At 38.5% G+C, this 27,839-nt stretch overlaps 1 protein-coding gene across 4 annotated transcripts in view; it reads right to left on the reverse strand.

The window, feature by feature from the left end:
* Positions 1 to 27,839, reverse strand: part of LOC149021545 (midasin-like protein) — a 117,690-nt gene that overhangs the window by 32,668 nt on the left and 57,183 nt on the right. For 3 of the 4 annotated variants that reach the window (XM_089149763.1, XM_089149765.1, XM_089149762.1), the window contains 21 exons: positions 26,759 to 26,841; positions 23,128 to 23,275; positions 20,330 to 20,428; positions 20,139 to 20,239; positions 19,934 to 20,023; positions 19,773 to 19,838; positions 19,514 to 19,678; positions 18,156 to 18,363; positions 17,171 to 18,069; positions 15,506 to 17,080; positions 15,210 to 15,384; positions 15,024 to 15,107; positions 11,189 to 11,274; positions 10,856 to 11,107; positions 5,056 to 5,191; positions 4,873 to 4,958; positions 4,717 to 4,784; positions 4,269 to 4,410; positions 4,095 to 4,184; positions 3,648 to 3,768; positions 3,341 to 3,492 (listed from right to left, as the gene is read on the reverse strand). In XM_089149763.1, coding sequence (XP_089005889.1) covers positions 3,341 to 3,492; positions 3,648 to 3,768; positions 4,095 to 4,184; positions 4,269 to 4,410; positions 4,717 to 4,784; positions 4,873 to 4,958; positions 5,056 to 5,191; positions 10,856 to 11,107; positions 11,189 to 11,274; positions 15,024 to 15,107; positions 15,210 to 15,384; positions 15,506 to 17,080; positions 17,171 to 18,069; positions 18,156 to 18,363; positions 19,514 to 19,678; positions 19,773 to 19,838; positions 19,934 to 20,023; positions 20,139 to 20,239; positions 20,330 to 20,428; positions 23,128 to 23,275; positions 26,759 to 26,841 — 4,826 coding nt within the window. The remainder of the gene's footprint in view (positions 1 to 3,340; positions 3,493 to 3,647; positions 3,769 to 4,094; positions 4,185 to 4,268; positions 4,411 to 4,716; positions 4,785 to 4,872; positions 4,959 to 5,055; positions 5,192 to 10,855; positions 11,108 to 11,188; positions 11,275 to 15,023; positions 15,108 to 15,209; positions 15,385 to 15,505; positions 17,081 to 17,170; positions 18,070 to 18,155; positions 18,364 to 19,513; positions 19,679 to 19,772; positions 19,839 to 19,933; positions 20,024 to 20,138; positions 20,240 to 20,329; positions 20,429 to 23,127; positions 23,276 to 26,758; positions 26,842 to 27,839) is intronic. The other variant, XM_089149764.1, reaches the window with a different exon arrangement.

Below are 27,839 nucleotides of genomic sequence, written 5' to 3' on the forward strand. Positions count from 1 at the left end.
TTTAGCAAAATGTATGTGCCAATTTGTTCTTTATATTCTAATTAGCTTAAATGTAGAGTCTCACCCTAAAATACTCACTAAAACCTGTCAAAACTAGCACGAAAAAATCCTAAGTTTCCTTGAAATTTTCCAGTTTCCCACCTATGTTTCCCATTTTCACCCAGTCGAAATTTGAGTTTCCCTCGAATTTTTTTCTATGAGGAAGACAAAGATGTGATGATTTTTTAGTGAAAAAGACGCTGAAAGAGGCAAAAATGGCAAAGAAGGGGGAAATCCCTGAAATTTCAACCAGCGGCACCAAGGATTTCAAAATTTCACAGATTTAAACTGAGATTTGGGACTTTGGATAGAGTTTCACAGATTTTGGTCCCTGGGAATAAAGTTCCGCCCATAGGATTTCGTCTTGATTATGGAAAAAAAGGAAATTTCGATCGTCCCAATCGAAATTTTGACTATGTTCCAAGGTTACACTTGGTAATTAGCCTTTCATATAAGCCCAAGAAAAATCTATACCAAGATAGTACATGAATTTCAGAATTCAATTTCATTGTTTAAAGCCAAGGTTGCCTCCTATGATTCTGGCTGCTCTTTTAGTCTTTTGGTCCATGACTGAGGCAAATAGTTCAAGTCCCCCCCCCCCCCTTCTAAGTGCTAGTTTCCCATTCAAGCTTTACGTAGGATTTCAAGTCCATGTAACTGCATGGCCTAGAGTAGCAAAGCCTAATTAAATCCACGTATGAGGGAAGAATAAACCAAGGTTGGAAATTTCTTTCCAACTCTGTGTTACCTAAATTTCAGTGTACAATGTTTCAGATGATGGTTTCAATGGTTTTTAGGTGATTTTTCATCTGGTTTTTGGGATGGAGCCTACTTTAAAGCCAAAATGACAACATAATTTTTTCTAGAACAAAACACAAACTGGTCTTCTTGATTCACACATGCCAAGCTTATTGCAGATGAAATTATTCCATGTATTTGCACAAACCTAAACATGGATATGCAAAAAAAAATTGAAACTTTCACTAAAACGCAAGAACAAATACTAAGAATGATGGAGGGCTTCCGATGCTCTAAAGCGCCAATAAAGCGAGGACTAAGCAGACAAAGCGTTCTAGTGTTAATTTTTTTATATCTGATCCAAATATCAAAATTTACATAAAATTCCTACCATTTAAGTATGAAACATTTTGCAAACTTAATGAAAAGTTCATTCATATAATCAAGTATAAGATTGGAAAATGTAACATAGTCAGTAACTTCAAATATAACAACATTACAGTCACAAATCAAACTTCAAAGTTTAACAACCAAATTATCAAAACAACTGAACAACCTTAGTGGGAGACAAAAAGTAACTCAGACACCAGTTGTCAGGCATTATGCATTCACTTCCAGTTGATAACCAAGAAAAGTAATAAAAAAAAACCCCATATCAGAATCTCAGAGAAGAAATGCTATTTCAGAATCACAGAGATGTGATATTGGGTTTATTGTTGGCAACCAAAGATGCAATATACTGAGATTGGGTTAACCATAATTATTTCAGAATCTCAAAGAAGAAAACAGGAAGGAAAAAAAGCGCCAATAAAATGGTGGTTGGGCAACCAAAGCGTCCGCTCGGGCTCATAAGCGACAAAGTGACCACTTTATTGAAAAAAAAACAAAAAAAAAAAAAACAACAGGCGTTTTGACTGGGCAAGGACTGCCCGGATGCTTAAGCGTCTCTTAAGTGACGCCTTGACAAATATGATTCGAATTTACAAATGACAAATTACAATACCTTGAGAAATTTTCGAAACTTCACCAAACTACCAAAATTCTGTCAAAATTCTATCAACTGACTCAATTTAGTTTTTGACCAGGTTTCATTTCAATAAGGCTTAAGACGATAGAATTTCGTCAAAATTTAGTACCATGGAATAAACTCATCTTTTTTTTATATTAAATTTTGGATTTCAAACTGAAACTGATTGGGTTCATTCGGGGAGACCAAGCTCTCTTGCTGCCCTAGTGGTACAACTGAGATGCTTAGGTATGAAACCCAAACTACTATTGTGAACTACAGAATCAGCCTACACAAGTTTTGTCTTCATCTCAACTATTTAGGTCAGAAAAATTGATTCCCATTCTCCTTTCTTATCACCTTTACGTATTTATTAATTTTTCAAATCTCTGAACTCCCTAGAAACCCCAAAACAAGAGACCCCATATTTTCTCGGGAAAATTTCCTGGATCTACGAGGTAAGACAAGTCTACTAAGTTAGTTGATTTAAATTATTTACATTTACAAGTAAAAAAAGTGATTTTGGAAATCCTAAACAAACCCCAAAATCCTTCCCTCCTTGCAAAGTGACTGTCCCCCCCCCCCCCCCCCCAAAAAAAAAAAAAAAAAAAAAAAACCTATCCAATCCTACTCCAAGCATCCTACACCACCACCAACCCCTTCCCTCATCCTCATGTTTTCTGCCTTCTCCTGCAGTCTAGCTCTGCCCCCTAATGCAGGCCTGCTCTGCTATACAAGGCTTTCACGGAACGGGAATTAGAAGAATAGGACGAGGACGAAGAGGAAATCGCATGACAAAAAGTAGGAAGGGGGAAAAGAGTGCTCACACTCTATGTACCAGCCACAAAGGCTGTCAAAAACACAACTTCATCCATTATTAGACCAGCGTCAATGATGGGGGCTTCTATCATACATGTATAGAAAAATACAAGACTTCTAATTTAAAAGTAACTCCATAAGTAAGTGACCAGTTAAGACTAGGAAACGAAAAGTAATCAGAAACTAAATATCCTAAGAATCTAATTTATAAAATAGAAAAAAAAATAAACACATTATTTCCCAAAACCCTACTACCCCCATGACTCCAAGTTTCCAACTGAACCTGGTTCATCATGGACCAGAACCTCGTCAGGTTTGGCTCAGCCCAAGGTAGTATTTTCTTCATCAACAAATTAATACGGGTTGGGACCAGAAACCTGGTTAGGTTTTTACATGCAATTAACATGGGTTTCTTGCTCAATAACCAGATACCTGGACTCAAGCCAACCAATCTACAAGCACTCTCAATACGGCAATTGAGTTTCCACCCTCAGCAAATTTGGCATAAGAATTCTTGGTGAGCTTTATATCCTAAGGTTGGGTTTTTTCAGAACCTCAGATAAAACTAGTGGAAGGGATAATATGATGGCTTCACCAACTGAATATTATCATTGACATGCACATAAACATCAAAGTCAATAAGTATATCAAGTCCCGTATATACACAAATTTTGATACAACATATGGCAGGAAATGTATCACAAAATAAAAAATGAGAGATGGATTAGGAAGAGCTACCTCAATCTCACGTTCGAGTAAAGCAATCTTTTCTACCACTTGGGAAAGCTTCAAAGAATACTTTATGGCTGGATCAATATCATCATTCAGCAGGAGATGAAAACGCAAACCCCCAAGGTGAAACCATGCGCAACCAAGATTGTGAAGGAAACCTATCAAAGAGAAAAAAATGAAAACGAACATGTATGCAGCCATATGGAAGAATCAAGATGCAGAATAAAGCTGTAAATAAAAAACTAATCAAACATCGCAGATTCCCTTATAATGCCAAAGCATAAACAGTAAAACCAGCATTTTGAAGACTCACTATGAGATGAAAGCTGGCATATCTCTCCAAGCAGTGGACGAACAAATGAATCCATTAAGGAAGTCAATCTACTGTGACTGGATGAGGCAATATGTAAGCACAGAGTCTGGAGATCATCTTCCTGTCACCATACCATGAAATAATAGGGAATGTGAAGACTGTATTATCAAGATTTACAGGTGTAGTAGCACAAGATTCAAAGTTTGACAGGAGAGTAGCTACTTTTTCAACCAGCATATGACATGCTTTATCTTCTCCATTTAATAAAGGAAAAAAAAGAAGCTCCCGTAAATGATAGATGTTTACAACATGGAACACCATAAGTAAGCAACTAATGATTAAATAAATAAATAAGATGAAGAATTGAAAGCAAACAGTGCGTGAAAAAGAAATGACCAAAAAAAGTCAAAAGTCCGTAGCAAATGCAAAACAGAGGAAACAGATTACCGTAATTTTGTTCTCTTGAATGGAACAAAAGATAGACTTGATCCGAGAAAATCTCTCTCCCTCAAAAGATTTTTTGTGCGCAAATATAATCTACGAGTAAAGCCAGAAGCAAAAAAGTTTAGATTGATACTATTTTAGTATCACCAGTTAATCTCCACATCACAATGTTGCTACCTGTTGGAAGAGAGAAATAACAGTGGATAGAAGAATGCTAGATATCTCCTTCTCAGGCGGAGAACTTTGCCAAAGATTTCCTGACGTAACTCTAAGCTTCAGACAATGCACAGGGTAGTCCCTGATAGAAAATGTACCACGCCTGAAACAGAGGCAGGAAAAGACTGAGAGTGTAAGGAAGGGGGTAGAGGCAGATAGCTGAGAAACCACCAGAAAGGAGTCATGGGGGAAATTCTATCAATCAGAATCATCAGATAACCAAATAGCCACAAACTCAAGTAGTTTCTAAGGAATCACCTCATTATGCTTTCATAATATCAACAGTTCAGTGCATGTTTTGTAAAGAGAGAGAATGTGCAAAAGTACTCGTAGATGATTATACAGTTTTTATTTTTCTTGTTTGGATACAAACCAGTTATACAAAAATAATGAATTAAGAAAAACGTACAAGATATTATCAAGTGTAGCTGTTTCTGTAGGCTGGAACACCATATAAGGCAGTGGAACATCATCAGCCTGCAAGAGAACTCGTGTAAGAGCTAAAATCAGAAAGCCTAACCATGAACTCCCTTAGATAATACAAAGATGTATCCTTAGACCATACCTTATCTGGTTGAGGGCAATGAAGCCACAAGGATGAATGCCACCTAAACCATGTCTCCAGAACAAAGCTCGCAATTTTTGTACTTGCTGTCATAAAGAAAGAGAAAATCGTAAATTGATGTAACCTACTTTTTCTAATATTGTCTGAAAAAGGGAGGGGTAAGAAAACCAAATTAACACTGACCTGAGTCTACAGATGCCCAAGCATCCAATGTCCAAAGAATCCGCTGATGTGGTAAAAAATCTGTAGGGGGTCTTGAAGAATAACTCAATGAAAAGTTCATTGCAAATTGGAGAAGCTTTGAAGCATGAGACAAACCCTATCACAGCAAAGAGAAGCATCGGAGTGCAAGGTGAATTATGAGTGCAGAGAAAAGGATTATACAGAGGAAAAGAAAAAAGAAAAGCTCCTTCCAGTGCCACATCTGTTGCATAGACAATGGAATGAAAAGAAGACATGCAAAAGAGTACATATCATCATTACTTCATCTATAATTCAGACAGCAGCAATGTAACAGTGAAGGACATCCCCACTAGGAGATGCGTACCCAATGCACAACCATAGGGCATACCATGGTGGGAGATCTCGCTCGAGAGCGAGATCTTGCCACTCCAAAATAGTGAGATCTCGGTCGAGATCTACCAAAATTTTGGCGTAATCTCGGTGGCCCATCTCGGTGGGTTTTAGGGCCTCGGTTGAGCTTAAATTTGGTATTTAACATATTTAAGGCCTTTTGAACACATTGGTGGCCTTAGATTTGTGAGAAAATAACCCTAAGTATGCCTTCTAAGTCGACCCTATGTGTAAAACCGAAATGCTGTGAAATGCAAGGCTAGACAACATGTAATGTAGAGACATCAAGTAATTCATGTTATCAACTATAAAGTATCAAATACATTACACATCAAACTATCAAAGAACTTAAATGTCTTCAAGATTTTACAACCATAAGAAGTTTAGACTTCTAGTGGTTCATAAATCATAATCCATATGTTCACAATCATAAGAGTATGTGAGTAATAAGATTACAAGACTACAAGACAACAAGAGTATCACTCAACATTCTGCATCAACTGATTCTGAATGGTGGCCACATATGACTCCCAAGTCAGCTCATCACTATAGTATGTCACATATCTATTTAAATGTCACATTAAATTGGTTTCCATGAAAGTGCAGATCAAAGCTTGTGGATCAACATATATTTACACTAGACTCACACACCCATTGTAGAACATTCTATTTGAAAAAAAATCAAATTTGGGGGAAAATCTTACCTTTGTTGAAGATCTAGTTGAAATAGGCTTGAATGATGATAATCTGATGTTGTAGATGTTTAAAGACGTTTAGAAGTTGAATCCCCAACAAATTCCGGCCAAAAATCAAGTTTTTAGCAAGTTTTGATGGTTGCAGCGAGAGAGAGGCGAGATCTCGGCGAGATATGGCAAGATCTCGGCAAGATGTGGCGAGATCTCCCATCTCTCAAATCTCGTCTCGCTATCTCAAAATAGCGAGATATCTCGCGAGATCTCCCACCATGGGGAATACCATGTGTCAAATTCAAAGATCAAGACCTCAGTTGACCATGACATGCAAGACTTCTTTCAAGGTTTTGACACTGGGATCTGACCATAGGATTCATTTCAGCCAGGCCTGAAGCAACTCAAGGGCTTCAAAGTTTAGAGCAAGATTTAGTTCCACAGTCAAATTTCCAGTTACCCTACCTGGCCAAGCAGAATCAAGGCAGTGACCAAAGAAAAAAGGGGGAAACATATTGATGGATACAAGAAAGATTCACAGCCAAAAAGAGTAGAAAGCAGAGGTAAGATGTAAATTGATGCTGTTTACCGAACATAAATAGTGATCACTGATCACTACCAAATCAGTGTGGAAGACCATATGCTAGAAAAGACAGAAGATAACCTGGAGGAGGACTGTTTGCAGACAATATTCCTAATCACTCTTTTATAGCTTGGAGTTGGGGATGCCCTGCCTACCAGAGAAACTTGATCAAAAGGAAAATTCCAGTGCACCAAAAATCTAGTTTATGCTGGCCAGGAATAGAAAGTAGGATCACCTGTTCTTTAACTGCAGTTTCAGTACCTTGGTATGGAGCTCCATCTTAACGAAGCTTACAACTGGACAAACCTTTGCTTAAGATATTTGTTCGGACCAAAGGACAAAAAAACATGGCGTCAAAGCTAGCATTTTGGGTAACAGTTCAGCTCATTTGGACAGAAAGAAATGACTAGAGCTTTAGAAATAAGTCCAGAACCACAGAACAAGTGGTGGCAGCCATTGAGGAGGATGTTATGTTCAATTGTTGGGCTGTCCATATTGCTTCTGAAAGAAATGCTCAGGCTACTTATATGCTGACAAGTGGAATATTCAAATAGAATAGAAAGTCAAATGCCTGGAGCTTGCTTGGATCAATGGATCAAGCATCCTCTGCATGTGATAGCATCGCATTGTGAGGTAAACACTGAGGAGGATGTTACGGTTGTTCATATTGCTTGTGAAAGAAATGCTCAAGCTAGTACTATGACTGACTAAGTGGAGTATTCAAATAGAATGGGAAGTCAGAGTGCTAGAGCTTGTTCTTGGATCAAGCCTTCTCCTCATATGATAGCATGACATTGTGACGGAAGTGGAACCCTAGCTACTCAACGGCTCAGCCTACTCTAGCAGCAACTTTTGGAGGAGTAACCAGATCATCAACATTTGCAGGAAAGGGGGAGGAGCTGGTCATATTATCAACAGAAACTCAACTTATCTTGAGAGGTTCGCAAATCTGCTTTCAAGAACACTTCAGCAATCTTTCTATTAGATCAGACTCAAAAGTGGCAATAGACATAATCAAGGGCAATACCCAAGAGCTGCGGACAGTACATTGCAAAGGGAAAAATTCTGAACTTGGCAGCATTACTACATGAGAAGGAATTTTAGCATTTATGGAGAGAACTGAAAAAACCGGCAGGCTACATGGCAGGAGTTCAGGTAGGACAGAATCAACTGCAGTGGGAACCTCTAGAGTTCCTGGGAGAGATGGAGGAGTTAATCCAGGAGGATGCAGAAGCACATGATTATTACATACGGTAATCGAGGTGGGAATCGGTTCAGGTGTTTTCAAATCTCAGCATAGTGTTGGGTTTGTCTTGATTTTTGATTAATGAACATGAAAGGAACTTGGATAGGATGCTGGGATTGCCCCCGGCTAACTGAAGAGAAGCCAGGTGCCCACCTGCAAGTGGTGGAAGCAAGCTACCCCAGCGTAGAAAACCAGAACTCGTGTAGCATTAGATACATATTCTGCCAATTTGAGATCTGAGTTGGGCATTTAGGGCGAAATGAAAGGCAACTTACATGTATTAAGCTTATAGCTAGAGTGGCTTGCCTAACTCAAGTGAAAAAGCACCTACTGGCTTGCTTGAGCAGATTAAGCGGAGGTGAAGCCTAGTAGTTACTGTGAGACTAATTGCCTACTAAAGTGGGGAAGAGGAATCCTTTAGTTGAAGAGTTTCATCTGTTCTGGTCTATTTACGCCAACGGGGACAGGGAGAGAGAGCTGAGACGCATAGACAAGAATTCTGGGAGTTAGTGTTTGGGGTCTTTTGAAAAAGGATTGTGAGAGTTACAGACTTTTGCAGAGGAATCCTTTAGTTGAAGAGTTTCATCTGTTCTGGTCTATTTACGCCAACGGGGACAGGGAGAGAGAGCTGAGACGCATAGACAAGAATTCTGGGAGTTAGTGTTCGGGGTCTTTTGAAAAAGGATTGTGAGAGTTACAGACTTTTGCAGAGGAATCCTTTAGTTGAAGAGTTTCATCTGTTCTGGTCTATTTACGCCAACGGGGACAGGGAGAGAGAGCTGAGATGCATAGACAAGAATTCTGGGAGTTAGTGTTCAGGGTCTTTTGAAAAAGGATTGTGATAGTTACAGACTTTTGCAGACATCCTGACCCTGGGAAATTCCCAACATCTGAACAAGAAGCTGGAAATAGGCCCCTAGGAGAAGTAGCTGCAAATGAGTCAAGTTCTCCAGGACTAGTAAATGATTTGCCACCTCCAAAGTCTAAGCCAAATCTGGTGCTTGTCCTGGCAAGGCTGGTTCAACTCTCATTGACTCGTTCATAATTAGTCCAGATGAAAAGGAATTTCGTCAGTATGGAGAGAACAAAAACAACCGTAAGACTAGATGGGAGGAATTCAGCTAGGACAAAATAAACTGCGGTGGGAACCTCAAGAGTCCATAGGAGAGATTGAGGAATTAATCAGTTAATCCAAGAGAATACAGAAGCACATGTTTGTTATATACAGTATTGGGCTTGTTTTCCTATTTAGGGTACCGGTTAGGAGTGAATGCCTTAGTAGGATTCTCCTACCCCTCTATGCAAGGGTGTTCTAGGAGAATGCCTTCAGCATATTTTTTCCCTCTATAATATAAACGTCTACTTATTAAAAAGTAATATAAATAAACAAAAAGTAGTGAACCACATAGACACTAGTGAAAAGAAATCTAGAAAGGCCAAACTACTGACTAATTTATATATTGATCTTTTTACTCATAAAAACACTGAGAATCAATGATTGCATCTTTGATGCACTGCTAGCACTAGTACATACATTGCTGAATTCTTAATTGGCTAGTTGTAACTAGCCCCAGGGCCATGGAACAAAGGATTATCCCAGATCTACACCAAAGTAATGAAAATTTCTCCCAAATATTGCAGAACAAATTGGGATACGATAAGAAAGCATGCAATAGAATGAAAAACAGGGAATGTTACCTCCTCCCAACGATCAATCCGAACCCTTCCATTCTGAATTCATTTAATTCAGAACGAATCAAATCTCCCCAAGTAGGATTAGAACCCACTACGAGGCAGTTAACTGCCGACCAGAAATAATCAAGTCAACCTTTAGTATGTTAGGCATGTTAGTCTTACACCCAATAAAAAAGGGGTCATCCACATAAATCCTGTATCGCCATTGAATACTGTTTAAAGATGTAACATGATAACATATTGGATGTTAACCCAAGGATATCCATGTCTCTCCAACAACTTCTAACAAGATTTTCAGCCTAACAATTGCTCATTTATTTCCTCTAATCTGCAACATATCTGTTGGTGCCTCTGGGTAAGTCATCGTCCATACTCTTATGATTTGGACTTTGAACATCCCGGTGGTTCAGATGTCTGCTTGGGATTTTTCAACAGTTTTAAGCAACGTGATGACCCAGTGGTTAAAGGGCAGTTAATCAGGCAAAGAACTTGAAGATGAGGTCTGGTGGTGCAGATACTTGTTATGAAATAACTACTATGTTTCTGGGGTTATCTGAGAAAATATAAAATTAAAAATCTAAAGATAATTTTATTTGCCTTGTAAAAAGATACATTAAAGCAAGTAGTTCAAACTCCCTCGCTAAAACTAGTTCTGATAATGAACATAACCAGGCCCATGAAATAACAGATTGTAACAGGTCACAATATCTGATTCGACTGGTTTACAAGTTTTCATCACCAGAACAGACAAGGTTGGTGGCAAGACATGATTTACTTGCAGTAATTGTTGTAATATGCACATAAAGGGACACGTCCTACATAAAATGAACAGTTGAAAACATGAAGAACAACATTCGGAACTTGATTTTCTTTTCAAAAGCTTAAGCCTTCTATTCTTTTACTCTACTGCTCTGTAAAATTTGTTGGTAATACGAAGCTCTAGCTGACTCCATACAGATAACAGGTATAACCCACAGACAGACTAACTCTAAGGGCAAACTTCCCAGCAAAGGCAGAAGTAGATCACTAGCTCCACACTTTTTAATTCCAAGCTAATAACAAGCAGAAAAAGCTCATATTCAACTTGAGGGCCATCACTAGACTCACTATGACAAAATTAACCAGATTTGTTGCGATAAAACAAAGCACAGACTTAACAGCACGCCAAGCTATGTCATGTTTCTGTTTAATTCACATTACCTGATATTGTTCATCAGCATCGAGCACAACTATTTTTGATAATCCTTCAAGTAATTCCAAATCCAGGAAAAAGCTCATTCTGTCAATGATGGGAAGAATTTCCCGCCAACCATTGAAGCCGGACTTTGTACACAGTATCTCAGGGCAGAAAGAACAACAAACAGATTGAATTTCCATTCCCGAAGCACTCACATTAGATGTTAGAACAGGTACCAGCTTTTGTTTTTCATGTTCAAACCTACCTAAAAGCATCTGCAAGTAATGCAACAAGTCAGTCAAATGGGAAAATATCTAAGAGATGTCAGAGTCACATCAGCCTCTAAAGTAGCAAACCTGATACATCTCTTCCAACTGTGGAACAATGTGGATACCACCTTGATCAATATTATTGCTTGAAAAATATGATGCCATGCAAACACCTAAAGAAGAAAAAATTGTTTTTTTCCCGTTAACCAAACAGAAAATTGCAGCATACAAGATTACAGGGATATGTAAGCCTTGAATGCCTATATCAAGCAGATAATTGACGGAAGCATTTAGTTATAAGTTACACCGCAGTAACAATTTGGTCCGGGTGGCATCCGGTTGGGAACCAAACTAAAATTTATCTCAAGTGTGTTCGTGTTGATGCAAGTTCAACACCAAAATAAGCTTGTTTTATTAGGAATGAGCCAATATTTGGCTTGTATATATGCTTAGGCATTTGAAACCATGGGTTTTTGATGTAAACAGGTGACTTCATGCATGTCTATAAGATGCCTATGCAACCAAGGAATTGTAGTCTAAAAATTCAAGTTCAAACTAACTAAGCTGCCAAGTATGGATGGTGCCCGTGTAGGCAACGCCTTGACAACTATGCATTTATGGGCCTAAATTATGTCTAAAATATTTACATACAGGATTATGTCTTCATTTTTATACTTGGTTTCTTTTAAGCTTAGCCAGTTCAACAGGTTCTATGGAGAACAAAAGTTTGTTTATTTGCATCAATCTTTCAATAGGCTCATTGAAGACTTAAACAACTACTCAACCAAAATTGGGAGCTTTGGTTTCAGTTCATCAAGATAGGAGCAGATAAAAGAGAGATATTCGTTATTTGTGGAAACCTAATAAGTTAAGGAATATCTCAGATCCTTCCTTTACAGTTTATTTTTTAGCCTTCTGTATAAGGTTGTTAAGAAAAAGGAGGGAGGGAGGGGAGTGGATATTGAACTTCGATATTAGAAAAATATTTTTTTCTGCTCTTATCAACACTCAATTTTCTTTTTTGTTTCTTTTTTAATTTATTTTTATTTATTTATTTTGCCTTGTGTCTGAGCAATGTAAATTTGGTGTTTATACCCAAGTGGTTCAGGAAGCTTTCTTTTGGTGTTTTTGTGCTCGATTCGTGTTCAAATTCCCCACTCAAACAAGCCTTTGCCTCAAAAACGGTAACTTCATTTCATATTTGTAATAGCACATATGTAAACCAAGGCATTAGGCAAGCTCAAAAAATGAAGCAGGCACCAAGAAGGAACCTAAGACGATCAAAGTGCCTGAAACTCAACAATGGTTTGTCAAGACATCCCCTAGATGGAGCCTAGAATTCCAGGTGCCTTTCTAGTACTTGGTCTGCCATTGTCACCTTGTTGGCTTTTCCATCCTTCCTTTTTGCAACCCCAGGTTTCAAATGCCTTGATTCTCCTAGACTACATGAAAACTACAACCCCAGCCCTTCTTCTTCTAACCTTCTAAGAAACTTACCAATACAGCAATACCTCTCCCAATCAGTAGGACAAACCAGCTATCACAACAAACGTACTTATGAATCGAGTTATCCCTACTCCTGCAGGAAATTCGATCTAAGCTGGATCCCGTCTGAGCATCCTAAACCCCAGATACTCTCATCTTCTCTTTACAAAAGCCCCATAAACAAAACCTAACTTGTTGAAATACATTCCTGCCTACTCCCCGCCACCAAAACTTACCATAATCTACAATAAAAGACTCTACTATATCAACTTGGCATAACCCTAACCCTAATTTTGACCAGAACTCCTGTTTTGACCTAGCCAAGCTACTCTGTTCAAAGAAGATCCTGGTTATTGCTTTATGATTGATCTCCTACAACCCTAGAACCACATTTAAGTGTGACTCTGCATGCACACGCCTGTGTATTGTAATTTTAATCACATATGTTGTTGGGATACATTCCAGCCCAATTCCACCATCAAAACTTACCATAATCTTCAATAAAAGATTCCCCTACATCGACTTTTTTTTTTTGGGATGAATAAATAATTAAATTCAACAACAGAAAACAGTCTTTAAGAGGAAGACCACAAGGAAGAGTTTAGATCCCAGGAGACAACAATAAGCCTGTTCCTTGGGGTGTCATCAATCAGAGGGGGGGGAGGGAGAAGCTACAAGCCTAGAGGAAACATCAAAATAGATAGCGTTCCAAATCAAGACTTTTGAACGGGATTTGGAAGTCTATCTACGAAGGTTATGCTCCCACCAAAGATGGTGTATAGTGGCACAGAACACGAGCTTACCAACCCAATCACAGATGGAAGAACTGGAAAACTTTCTCAGAATCCAAGACCAAACACTAGTGAAGTCAAAAGAACGCCTCAAACAGGCCCAAATGGAAGAAAAGGTTTTTTCCCAGATAGATCTAGAAAAAGGGCAAGAAAAGAAAAGGTGATCAATGTCTTCCGAACCATTCCAACAAAGGATGCAATTTGGGTTAGCAGGGATATGGAGGCCAATGAGGAAGGATTGGGCGGAGAGGGCAATGTTAAAAGCCCCCAAAGGGTAAGGGATTGGCAAGGGATGTGCCCTTTGAACCAAACCAGGGGGATCAAGGGGGTTTGGGGTTGTGGTCATGGAGAAGGTTTTGGTAGGCAAAGGAAGCCAAATGGTAATGTCATGGGGAGGGCTGGACAGAGGGGGAGAGAGAGTGGAGAGGAGGGGGAGAGAGTCCCAAACCTATGTGAGAATGGAGAGGGGAGCGGGGATCCAAGAACCATCAGAAATAAAGGCGGACAAGGAGGTGGATATGGGGATGCGGGTGTCATAAACAAAGCGAGGGCCAAAAAGAGAAAAGATAATACCCATCAGATGCCACAGGTCAAGCCAAAAGGATGTGGAGGAGCCATTGGAGACAGAGATTGAGATAGTGGGGAGAGCGCGTGGACGCGATAAGAAAATTTTCCTCCAGACCCATGAAGGGTTGGAGAGCATGGGGACCGTTCAAAAGGAATCTGATCGAAGAAGGTGAAAGTAGACCTAGATGACCCAGATGGAGTATTGCTTTGAAGCAATTTTCCAAATAAGCTTAAGAAGGCAAGCCATGTTAACATCAGAAATCTGGTGAATGCCAAGGCCACCTTTAGAGGTAGGACAGTAGATGGTCAACCAACCAACAAGGTGGATGAAGCGTGAGGCTTCACACCCTTTCTAGAGGAAAGCAGAGGAAAGGGACTCCATAGCATGAACACTGGATTTCGGAATAGAAAAGATATCACACCAGTAGAGATAGGAGGATTGAAGGACTGAGCGGATGAGCGCCACTCGACCAGCAAAGGAGAGGAGCTTGCCTTTCCAAAGTTGAAGCTTCTTACAGTTATGATCAAGCATGGGGAGACAATGATGGCAGGTAAGCCTACCAAGAATAAGAGGAAGGCCAAGGTAGGTGATGGGAAAGGAGCCGGGCTTGAACCCCGAGAGCTGCAGAAAGGAGGTTTGCAGATAATCAGACACACCCAAAAGAAAGAGGGTAGATTTATTGAGGTTAACTCAGAGCCCTGAGAGAGATTCGAAAAGGGCGAGGGCCGAGAGGATGGAAGAGATGGACAGGTGATCAGCTTTTGAGAAGATCATAAGATCATCAGCAAAAGCGAGATGGGATACATTGTAGAACAACATTTAAGTGTGATTGTGCATGGATACACTTGTGTATTGTAATTCTAATCTCATATGTTTCTAAAATATTCAGTGTAAGAAAAACTGCCATCTTAGATGTTTAGGTCCAGCATGTTGTAGATGTGGCATCTTAGCAGTTTAGCCTCAGATTCATTAAAAGCTTTGAGTTATCGCCAGTAACATAATTCTTAGGCTATATTACAAATATGATCTAGTGGAACAAGTACAACAATGATAGAACATGAGAAGAATAAAAAGCTACCTTGCATTGCTAAAAATCTGACTTCTTTATTCAAAGATACAGCAGATTCCACAGTGAACAAATTCCCTGCAAACAGTTGATTATCTTAATAAACAGAGTCAGATACTTAAAAGGAACAAAGTTCCTTTTTTTATTTTTAGGTCAAAGTCACAAAAGGCCATGTAAGAGAAAAATCAGCAAGCATACCAGAACGATCCTCCCTCCAAGACCTTGTCTTCACTGGCCAAACTAGTTCACAGAAGCATAAAAGTTGCTGCAATTTAGAATAGACCTCTGCAGAGGATGGCAAGAATGGATGACCCCCATGTTTCCACAGCATAGAACCACAAGATGATAATCTATCCATACTCATACTTTGAACCTATTCCCAAATCAAGAATAAAGATTACATGTAAAGCTTCTAGCAAAAGGCTGTCATAGAGACACTGAGACAATAAACCAATATGATCTATCAAATGAAAATTAGTATTGGAACAACATACCAGTACATTGTTAACTGCTTCAGGGAAAAGCTTCCGCAGTCTTAGGACATCTTTCTTCAATGAACGCCAAGACATTTGCACATACTCATTCTGTAATGAGGTAATACCCTTCCAAAACAATGTGTGAGCCTCATGAAGATTAGTGCTCAACTGGAATAGTAGGTCAAAGTCAAGTGAGCACTCAGGAATATCAAGCAAATTTTCTTCCAACTCCTGTAGCACCTTTTCTTCCAACTCACGTAGGGCCACCAATAAGTCATTAAAACAATGAGTTTTATCACAGTGCTTGTATTCATCCTCCGTATTCCGTTGTTGAAAACTCAGTCGTAAGAGGCTTATACACTGGATGGCATTAAAAAGTTCTCTACTGGATTTTTGCAATTCTCTATCTGAAGCAGTTAACTCTATTAACTTTAATGAAAGAATTGGGAGGGGTTGGGTATTCAGATCTATTTGACCATGCGAAAGAATCTCTCTTCGGCAATAAATGATACGGTTCCAAGTAGGATGACTTGTCAACCATTCAAGTAACTTTAAGAAAGATTTGAAAAAGTCACAGTATGGCTCTAAGATGGAAATATACCAATTTAACCAGCAGATATAAAGGTTAAGATCAGTCTCAGTGGCCTGTTCAATTGTCCACCACGCAGCAAAAAAAAGCATCTTATTCACCATCTGCAAGTCAAATTCGGCCAGTCTAGCATGCTTTGTAATCAATTCATTTGGATCCATAGGAAACCAAACATTCATTAACATCTGAAAAGGAATTACAGACGGGATTACTTGCTTTCCATCAATCAATAATTTAGTCCCTAAATGGTCCATAGGAGTAAAAGAAAGTTCCGTCAAGCATCCATTATGGTCAATGCTTAATTGGTAAGCAGCACACTGTATTCCCAGGAATTCCAGATACAAGCAATTTTGTTTGATGCAAGCTTCTTTAGGGTGACAAATAAAGTTCCTTAACTTATGAGGCGCAGGCCACCCACCTGGCAAGGACAAAGAATGCCCGAGCAAACTTTCTAACTTATAAAGTTTAGATGGTGAGAAATAAGATAACTTCCCTTGCATAACAATATCATGTCCTTCAGCCTCACCTAAGGAAGACAGATATGTGTGTTCCCAACTTAATTGAAGACTCAGTGTAGGCCTATTCCCATTCACAAGCAACTGCTGGAATAACTGAACCCAACGTGTAAGTTCCAGTAGTGTTATTTGCATCCCACGGCACAAAGCCGCATCTCTGGCATAGATATGTGCTTCAGCCATAGCATCAACGAGCCCACTAACAGGAATACCTGATAGAACTAAAAACCTCTTCACATCCCCTAACTCAATTTCCTTGCAATCATAACAACTCTCCCCATCAAGCAGCCAGTCCGGTTTCATCACATATATCTCTACTCCTCTATTCCGCATTGCTCTAGAGACTTCACCATACTTTGGGTTAACTGTGAGGAACATTTGGAATTTGTTGTGGGGATGGAGGACCATGGGTTTATCATCCAAAAGCCCACGTTCATTAATAGTAATGGATCCACTGGGTTCCACAAGAGAGTTGATCCGGTCAAGAACCTGCATTGAAAGAAAAAGATGTCCATGTGGTAAGGAAATAAGGTTACAACAAGAAGTTGAGATAATACAAGAATAAGAATATATACACACCGTGGGATTGCAAAGATTTGCATTCTCCAGAACAATCCATTCGCCATTCTCAATAGCCTTGACTAACAGCCCTGTGACCCATTCAAATTTTGCAGAAGCTCGCTGTCTGCTGCGATTTTTTTGCAAGTTTATTATCATCTCAAGAGATTGATTCAGTTGATTGCATGAGTAGGATACAGGCAACTGATATGTCTCTAAATCAAGCTTTATCTGTTCAACAATCTCAACCAATGAGCCCAGCAAATTAAAGGATTCACTGCTCCATTTCTCAAAATCTGAGTAAGCATAACTTGAAATAGAACTATAGTTTATGTCACGTAAGAAAGCAAGCCATCGATCAAGTAAATTCCTGCGTTCAACTAAAAATGATTGCACTGAGGACTCCAAATTTAGACTGCAATACTCGCCCATGTATCGCTCAACTTGAGCAACGACAGTACGAAAACTGCGGAAGGCATTATATTGCTCAAAGCATCCAATCAGTTCAGAAATATCAGTCGCAGATGAAAGATTCAATTCATTGAGCACATTTCCAGTCAGCTCTGCAAGTAATCTGACAACTGAAGTTTTACCAGATGAAGATGGACCAACCAAGATGCACAACCATTGATTCTGTACACATTGTAGAGTAGCTTCCAATGTATTGCGAATTCCGGGCAGTATGCTAAGCTTGCTTTCTGAAATTTTGGATGCTTGAAAACGATTTCTGTACATAGCTGCATTCCCCACAATCAAATGCTCTGGATCAATCTGTAATCTTGGATAAGGATTTATAGATGGCCTCAACCCAAAAACCTCTTCATAGAGTTGCATAACTTCTCTACGATCAGCTGCAGTGCGCATTCTTTGAATGTATATGACATTAAGAAAACAATCAACTTGTGAAATTTCGGGTGCGCCTACATATCAGGCAACAGCAATCAAAAGATGATTATGATGATAAGCAAATAAGGGAATAAGTTAACCGCAGACGAGAAAACTACACCTTTTATTATTTGGCATGACCGAAGAACATCTCGCAGATTAAATTCCCAGGGAGAACCATCCTGACCATATTTGTGAAGTAACATTGTATCTTCGTATAATCGCCTATTAAATAAAATCAACTTTGAGAGTATATGTTTCGGTATTGTTGGAAACAGTGAATTACTGATGAAGAGATAATCATTCTCCGCTAACTCATCAACATAAACCTACAACCAATAAGATAAATATTAGGAAAATAGTAACATAGCATTTGCATTATTACATACATAACATTTTCATATTTGATCAAGGGATACATCAAGCTTAACTATAATGAATCAAATGATTCTCATAAGTCATAATATCAGCCAAGTTCTTGCTCTATGGTAAAACAGCAAAACTTGATGAGACTTACATATTTATGAACATTGCAGTAGATTATTGCCTCAGATTTTACAAGGTTTATGGATTAAATTCCGTATCTGCTTGGTAATGTAGACTCCAGGTAACCCTAAACTTCCTCCATTGCAAAGAGTTCTATTCTTATTTATCAGATAATAAAATTTCAGCTTGCTTTGAATATGAGCATAACGGAAGTTGATTGTCACAAGACTAACAACAATCAATTGATATCTCCACCACCAAAAAAAAACCAAACAAGTCAGTCTATATCTCCAGGCATGCAGGACCATCGCCATCACTCATCACAACAGGAATAGCATATTTAGCTATATTAATTCCATTACTATGCAAGTGTTGCGTTCATTTTATTCACAAGGAAGTTCATTTAAGGACACTCATAATCATCCTTGGCTAGTACAGCAGCTGCCAACTCTCCTACATTTTCATGTGAAGAGTTTTAAGGCATTCCACCAATAATCCCAACAACTATTTGCTGGTCCATATACTGACGGCACTCATCATTTGTACTGGTAGGCTTCGTTCAATGAAGCTGTTGATAAGTCCTCACCTCTGGTCCCCAACTTGTGATGCCTCACAGCATATAACTAGTATACCTAGCTCCTTAAGTTAAAAATAAATGAACAAATAACTAAAGAACTTACAAGCTGACTCTAAGACTACATAAATATATATTTACATGAACCAACCATTAGTAACATAGAACATGGTGTGACGTGTGCGGAGAACAAATGTTTAGCTTCAGAACCTAAAGCTCAAAACATTAAGTGAGCAGAATTGTGATACACTGAATCTCTCCCTATCAGATTTGGCAAATCAAGAAATATATACTTGTTTCAATTTTCAATTATCAGAATCCATATCCAGTTTTACATCTGGTCTAATAGTTTAGCCATCACATTGAACAAGCCCTAGCACCAATTAGATGAAAATAGAAATCAAATAAGAAATACACACCTTAGTGAAGCGATTTAGAAATGATTTTGGAAGGCCTTTCCTTCCTCCTCCTTGGGATGAAGGATTTTGACATGCAAAAACTCTGAAAGATGGAGGGCACTTAAATGTACGTCCGAGCTCTGGAATGAAGACCTCAGCCCGGTGATCTAGAATGGCATTGAGACCCTGATGAAGTGAACATGAGTTAGCATGCATTTATTTTGGCAATGTAGTTTCAAAAAAGGAATAGCAAAAACTCAATTGAGTCGAACAACTATACTTCTAACACAGATTGTGGAGCAAGATTAAGTTCATCCAATAAAACCCAGCTTCCACTTTTTAAAGCCTGCAATGGTAAACCGGAATGAGTCCAAAAACCTCAAAGCAGTTTCCAAAAGAAACAAGATAGTCAAGCATATCATCAACATAAGAAAGTTGAACCTGTAGAAGGATCCCATCAGACCATGCAAACTTCATTCCTTCTTCACATTCCGCAGGCAAGTCAGAACCCAATAAATCCATGATATCAGTCTGTAACAGTTATTATTTCCATTGAAAATGATTCAGATTAGAGTATATCTAAGAAATTCAAAAGGAGGTAGGAAGCAGAGAAAACAAATAAAATACAGGATAAAAGATCTCTAACCTGCTCCGAGAGGTTGATGCGCACAACTTTATGGCCAGAAAACTTGCCAAGTGCAATAATCAGACTAGTCTTTCCAACGCCTGGACTACCTTCCAGTAACACTAGAAAACATAGGCACAACACAGTATATAAGAAAACAATTACATGTAGACCTTCAAGTAACAACATGACAAACTTCACTGGATACATACCAGGTTTTGCAAGCTGCATTGCACGCAGCAGACGCAATGTATTTCTACGAGTGGTAGGCGCTAGAAACTCAAATCCCTGGGGTGCAGCCTCCTCATTACCTGAGAACAGATAACAGATCATACTCATATAATGCGCACCCATGGCCTGAAATTTCAGAAAATTTCATCGAAATTTTGCCAAATTTCACTAGTTTTGGTACCTACGGAGACAAAATCCTATCACCTTTTCTTATTTTCTTGGATTTTTGAACTTCCCAATAACACCCAAAATTCAAGGTCAGCTCTACACCCATCTAATCATTAGATATGTTCTCAACTTTGGCCACAAATTTGGATGATGATATCCATGTATCCTTACCTACATCACTTCCAAGTTTAAGCCTATCCTAACAAGCCAAACCCTAGCTCTTACTTTGAAACCCCAAAATTGAGATTCTTTGTAACTTGAAATTTAACCACACAAATATGATGAAAAGAGCAACTATTGGGCAGCAAGCTCTAGGTTTGATCCAAGTTTCATTCAATTCTCTATGCATTAGAACCTCCAAAACCATCTCAGGAAAATTACCCCACACTTCATATTTTGGCCCCAAATATACTGTAACTCTTTGAAAGCTAACCAAATTCATTAGAAGCCATACCTAACCAGCAAATCAGAGAACCCTACACCATGCACTAAACAAATCAATAACAACAACAATAAACCTTGTCCCCACTAAATGGGGTCGGCTACATGGATTCTTGCCTTCCAATCAATTATGTTTGAAGCCATGCTAGATACAAGGCCTAAGCTATGCATATCATTTCTCACCAGTTCTCTTAAGATTATCTTAGGCCTACCCCTAGCTCTTCTAGTCCCTTCAATCTGGATTATATCACTTCTCCGTAGAGGGGCATTTATAGGTCTCCATTGAACGTGGTCGTGCCACCTCAAACGACTTTCTCAAAGCTTATCACTTATGGGAGCAACTCCCAAACCAACTCTAATATGATCATTCTTTATTTTATCCTTCCTAGTTTTGCCACTCATCTATCTTAGCATCCTCATTTCTGTTATACTGAGTTTATCTATAAGATTCTTTTTAACAGCCCAACACTCTACACCGTGTACATCATAGCCAATCGAACAACGGTCCTATAAAATTTTTCTTTAAGCTTTAATGGAATACACCGATCACACAAGACCCGGACGCACCTCTCCACTTCATCCACCCTATTTTAATTCTTTGGGAAACATCATCCTCTATATCACCTCTTTTATTTATGATTGAACCTAGGTACCTACAACAATCACACTGAGGAATCTCCTTATCATCAAGTATCACCACCTCATCGTCTGCCAATCACGACTTAAAGTTACAAACTAGATATTTTGTCTTCGTTCTACTTAGTTTAAAGCCTCTAGATTCCAAAGTTGCTCTCCATAATTCTAATTTGGTATTAATCCCCACTTGAGTCTCATCAATCAACACAATATCATCAGCAAAAAGCATACACCACGGGACCTCATCTTGAATGTCTTTGTTAATTCATCCATAAAGTGCAAATAGATATGGGCTCAAAGTTGATCCTTGATGTAGCCCAACTGTATTTGGGAATTCATTACTTTGTCCCCCCCATTGTTCTTACACTTGTCACCGAACCATCAAACATATTTACTTACAACACTTTTTTTCTCTAGTACCTGCCAAATTAACACTCTAGGAACTCTATCATAAGCTTTTTCTAGGTCAATAAATACCATATGGAAGTCTTTCCTACATTCTCTATACCTTTCCATAAGTCTCATAATTAAGTAAATAGCCTCTATTGTAGATCTTCCTGGCATAAACCCAAACAAGTTCTCCATAATTGTAGTTAAGTGTCTCAAACGGGTTTCATTACTCTCTCCCATAATTTCATAGTATGACTCATCAATTTAATGCCCCTATAGTTATTATAGCTTTGAATATCTCCTTTATTTTTTGTAAATTGATCAAGATGTGCATAAAGCCATAAACAACCCTAACTTAGACGTATATACTAAAATATTTCCAGATACGTACCGTGTTGAAGTATACACAGTAGTGATATAGAGTATGAACTAAACCAGGAACATCATGCAACTAAACTTCATTAAAACATGCAAAATAATCCGCAATCTTACTACCAAGATTCTGGACATACATTTGCTGATCTTAACCACCTTAAAGACACGAGGAGCCGCAATACGTTTGCACTGCTCATAAAAGAAACATAATATCAAAAGGAAAAACAAAGTAAGACCATTAATGGTGCACACCAATATCAACTGGTCAAAGTGACCCAACATCTAGCAAGTTGTTGGCAACCAAGGCAAAGGCCAAGTAGTAAAAAATCTAGGCAAGTGAAGGTCTTAGCACCTTTTTTCTAAGGCTTTTTGGGCCATCCACGGTCTGAAAACTACACCAACATCTACGGCCAGATTAGCAATGCTTGCTTAAGGTACTTGGCAAGATGCATGAAGTTCTACCTTCCCCAAGAGTCAGATCAACAATATTTGTAGGTAGGCCTCTTGAAACAGCCCACATGTATGCATAGTAAGAAAACTTAAACTTGTGCTACATGTCATGAAATCAACCATGTCAAAGTAATAAAGACGATCAAGTTTTTACAATAGAATGACACCTTCAACAGATACATGCCCGGATGTCTAGGAAAGCAAGAATCAAGAGGCACCCCCAATATGGAAAAATTATTTTACATAACATTTATCATTTAAATGTAATATGAACAAATATTACTTGGAGAGGTGGAGGAGGAAGAACACAATCACGCACCTCTTGTAATGTAAAACGGATCAATACCGAAAACATCGTTAGACTGGACACCATTTGCCCAGAAGGCATCTGCAGCGTTTCGATGATCACCCCACCCGTAATTTTCCATGTCAGTCAGATTGGAATCAACTGAACCAGTATTGACCATCTGCACCAACAAAGACAATATTAAATAGTTATCACAATCGTACACTAACAAAGTGCTCTAATATGGTACACATGGCAAAAAGTTTGATCCAATGGACAACCAAACTGTCCACATATACTCAACTCAAAAAGAAAACGGCATAAAAGTGCAAGGGGATCCTGCCAATACGGCATCTGGGGAGGATCACAATGTACACAGCCTTACCCTACTTTCGCAGATACGCAGTTTCCAACCCAGACCCTCGGAACCTTGGTCATAATGGAGCAGTCTTATAGTTGCACCCAGATCTACCCTCCACAGAGGCACAGATAACATCTACAGTTTTACTTGTGAGTAAACTATGTGATGAGGAATAAACAAAAGACACCAACCACCTACTTGTTAGCTGAATCGTGAACCCTCCAAAGATGATGGAAATATTATGGCGATCTTTGGGTGATGCAATGGGTAGATCCAACAGACCTAAAGAGGAAGGGCACATCTTTCTCTGCATTGCAATTTAACATTCCAGAAGGTCCTACTGATTTTGATTCACTTGGTTGAAATAATACATAATGAATCAACTGGTATGAGGCACTACTTTAAAGGTTAGGCACCCATGGATAACGGAAATATCACGGGGTCTTTCAGTTTGGGATATAACAGGTAAATATAACAGACTCAAAGAGGAAGGCCACATCTTCGACCACTTCGAAACTCAATCTAGTGGAATTCATTTGGCCATGATGGTACAGAAAGTCTTAACTGATATGATAAACCTGAAAGATCTTCCATAAATTATGGTCAGCTCAAGGGAACTGAGACTGTTGATGAATCCCAGTTGGACCAACTCTTGATGGCTTGGACCTTAGTGGACCTTTTTCAACACCTATTAACCATACCAAAAAACCCGAAGCATCCTATATGTGAAACAGAATTCAAGTGTTCCAGATGACTCTTAGTGTCTTTGTTGTTAACCAAAATATTACCAAATTTGGCAATCAGATATTTCCTTTGTTTAAAGATGTCTAATAACTCCAAACTGTCAACTATTGTCTAATTCTGCTTACCCGATGTTTCTGATAGTTGTCTGTGCCGAAGGTCAGATTATCGACATCGGTATTGTAAAAATCGGGTGCCCGCACGACGGGCCTCGAATTGAGACTCACCCCCCTGGGGGAGGCTCGGGGGAACCTGTCCCCCAATCTCTTGTGGAAAACAAGGCGGCTCATCCCGCTCAACTTCAGATATTTCCTTTGTTTAAAGATGTCTAATAACTCCAAACTGCCATGGTTGACAGCAGAATGAAGGTTCTGATGATGACATCAGTCCAGCATAACCAATAATTCAAAGTGTACCAAAGCCAAAGATGCTGACATAGAGATAACCCAGTTATGGATGGATGAGAGAATTAGAGGCCATCCCATTGTCAGTGGTATTGTTTGGTCCCCATAGCTGGTTTCATATTAAACGTTGACTCAAATCAATCTTACTTTGTATTTATATTTCTATTTCTTTTGTTAATAAGTTGGATGGTCCTTGGTTCACGCAAGGTATCTCAAACCTTGATTTTATAGATGTTACATGGATCTTGCAGGTACTTGGAACTCTAGTTAGTTATTGGGATACTTTTATCCTTATTTATTGCCCTTATACTTAAATTTTATTTATCAAGGCTCGACTTTTTGGTCTCCCTCGGCCTGTCGCTTGTGATCTACACTCCCCCCAACCCATGTGGTGCTCCTCCCCTTCTTTTTTCTCTCAATTTCTCGTGATATTATTTGGTATACAAGCCAAGCCATCATATTATTAAATAAGCAGGTTAAGTTAGATATTCTCTATTCCCCCAAACACCCCACCCCCCACCCCCAGCAAAATACCTTACCTTGTTTTCTATTTAATACCAACAGTTAACAACCTACTATGACAATTTTATCTCCATCAATTACGTCAACGTTTCTTGACCTTGGCTGCATGTTTAAGACCTGCATAACATCTGCTACTTTTAGTTCAGTGAAAGAATTTCAACGAACTGATATTATGCTGCCTATGCTTCCCATAGCAATGTTTCCCTATTGAACTCTTGTTTAGCTAGTGACTACCATCTAGGATTTCCATCGTTTATTGTGTCCTAAAAATGTTTTGGATATTTAATCTGCATCTTTATGTATATTCTTGATATGGATCATTTAGTGGTCCATTTTGCCCTTCAAAGAATACACAATTACATATTTTTTGGCTCTATCAGTCACATTTTCTTACTCAAGATCTCAATGTGAAACATCCAAATCCAGACCGAATTAAAATGATGAAAAGGTCCTTCCAACATTTGGTTTAAATAAAAAAGGAGGGAATTGATGCAGTAAGCCATCCCCCCCCCCCCAAAAAAAAATAAAAAGAGATAATCAATAATTACTGTTGCCCCTGGTATTATAGCTTTATTACTAAAAGAACCCGCTCTTTATGAAACTAATGTTGCCCCCTCAATTCTAACAGTGTTAAGCGACTGTTAAGGTTGAATGTTTAAAGTCTATTTGGCCCTTTCATAATAAAGAAGGCCAAAGATAATATTATTCTCATTTAGAAAAAAATCATATGAAATAATTTTACACATGTATTTTTATCATTTTGGATTCCCAAAAAAAAAAAAAACACCCTATTGGTAGTAGGAACTTCCTAAATTGTTAACATCAAATTAGACAATAAATAAATAACAATCTATTCGAAGTAGAAACTCCTTAAAATTGATAACATTAAACTGGAAAGTAAATAAAAATTTTAAAAATAACACAAAAAATTAGGATTTTTAATTACCAAATTAATAAGTACATATATAAATTTGAAAATGAGTTTCCTTTTCTTTTCTCTCTTTCCTTTGACTAGAAAAGAAGATTGTTTAATTAGATTTAAGTTTTCCCTAATTATTAAGGATAGTAATGTAATTTAATATAAAGTGTAAATAAGTGATATAAATCCGTAGGATTAATTTGGAATTTTCAAATAAATAAAATATGCCATGTCATCATTTAACTAACGGAATTTAACAGTAGGGAACAATAATAATTACAAGCAAAGTTAAAGGTTGAATTAGTAATTTCAAAAAGTATAGAAGATAAAGTAGTAATTAAGCTATAGTAAAGGTAGGCAATAGTAATTATCCCAATTTTATTTTATTTTGGGGTTATCCAATCATAAATGGTTTCGACAGGAACCTGCACCATTGTTTTAGATGTAAAGGTTTTTCTTTTCAAATGAATTAATGATACAGCCGAATGAGAGAACTCAGGAAGCCAGAAGAATGGCAAAATACACAACTATCATTTACACGCCTAAAATTCACAGAAGGGTCTAATGAAAGTATCCAATCTATGCATGGAGGGAAGTTACAGAGCACCAGTTCCCAACACACCCGACAAAGACAAAGAGGAAAGGAAAAAAATTAATAAATAAACCAATACAAAAGGCAGCGGTTGTCAAAATATGGATGAAAAATTAAAGAGTTACCCTTAGTTCCTTCAGTTGTCCAAGCAGATAGGAAAAACATCTCTCTCTCAGCTCTCCCGCATATTCCCTACAAATACTGCTACCTGCAAGTGCCCGAGTACATAACATGAGTAAACTTAAATCCATTATATAAACACACACACACAGAGGAAAGAAGACCAGACGAACTCCACAATGGGAGCATCAATTTCAATGATGAAGAAGAATAAAAACTGAACGATAGAATACAACAAAAGAACACTTATTATGTCCAGAGAGTTCCATCGCATGGCAAAAGCCATTTATGGCTAAAGACCACTTTATTTAAACTTCAATGTAGTGATCATGCTGTAGCCTCAATAGAACTCAGGGGTGAGGCTGTAGGAAGGTTGCAGTCTAAATTTGAAGCAATTTCATTGGAGGAACTTCAGTCCCCAAATTGCAGTACGGTTGGGAGGATCTAGCAATGGCAGGTCAATGAGACTTCTAAGGGATCATGGGATGAATTTTGGGTCAAGTGTAGAAACTGTAATGAGGTTTTTGTCCACCAAATTTGAGTAGATTATAGTGGGTAGAATGGAAGTAGATAACAGTTGCAGGTTTTAAGGTTTTGGTAGAAGTTGGGATTCTAATAGAAACTGGGGTTTACCAGATTTGATGTGCTGCAAATTGGATTGAAGGCAGTAATGACAAGAGGAAATAAGAGGATTCAAAGATGGAGTGAATCTAATGGCTTGATATCCCTGGACAGCATTCCCTCTAAAGATACATTGCGTAGATCTTTAAAGAAATTGTGTCTCAAGTTGCAGCTTTTGGAGCCTTTAATGGAGTAAAAGGGCCAGGACTTAAGAAATCAATTAGGTTTTGGGAAAACATTTTCATTAAAATCAAGAGGAAAGCAATGGGGAAGAGGAAGGGAAGCAACTTATTCCACTTATAGAACCCCAAAATCTGCATCACCCAAGCAAAAGACGCATTGTTGTCTCATGGGGCCTCCTGTCTCTTCAAGCCACTGCCTCCTCAGTTGAGACTTCGACTTTGTTCCCTTTTTTTTGGTTTCTCTTTCCCCCTTGGGAGCGTTTGTAGTCCTCTTTCTCCTCAA

Source organism: Hakea prostrata, chromosome 3 (genome assembly GCF_041222555.1).
Source record: "Hakea prostrata isolate BN-2017 chromosome 3, UWA_Hpros_2, whole genome shotgun sequence".
NCBI lineage: Eukaryota > Viridiplantae > Streptophyta > Magnoliopsida > Proteales > Proteaceae > Hakea > Hakea prostrata.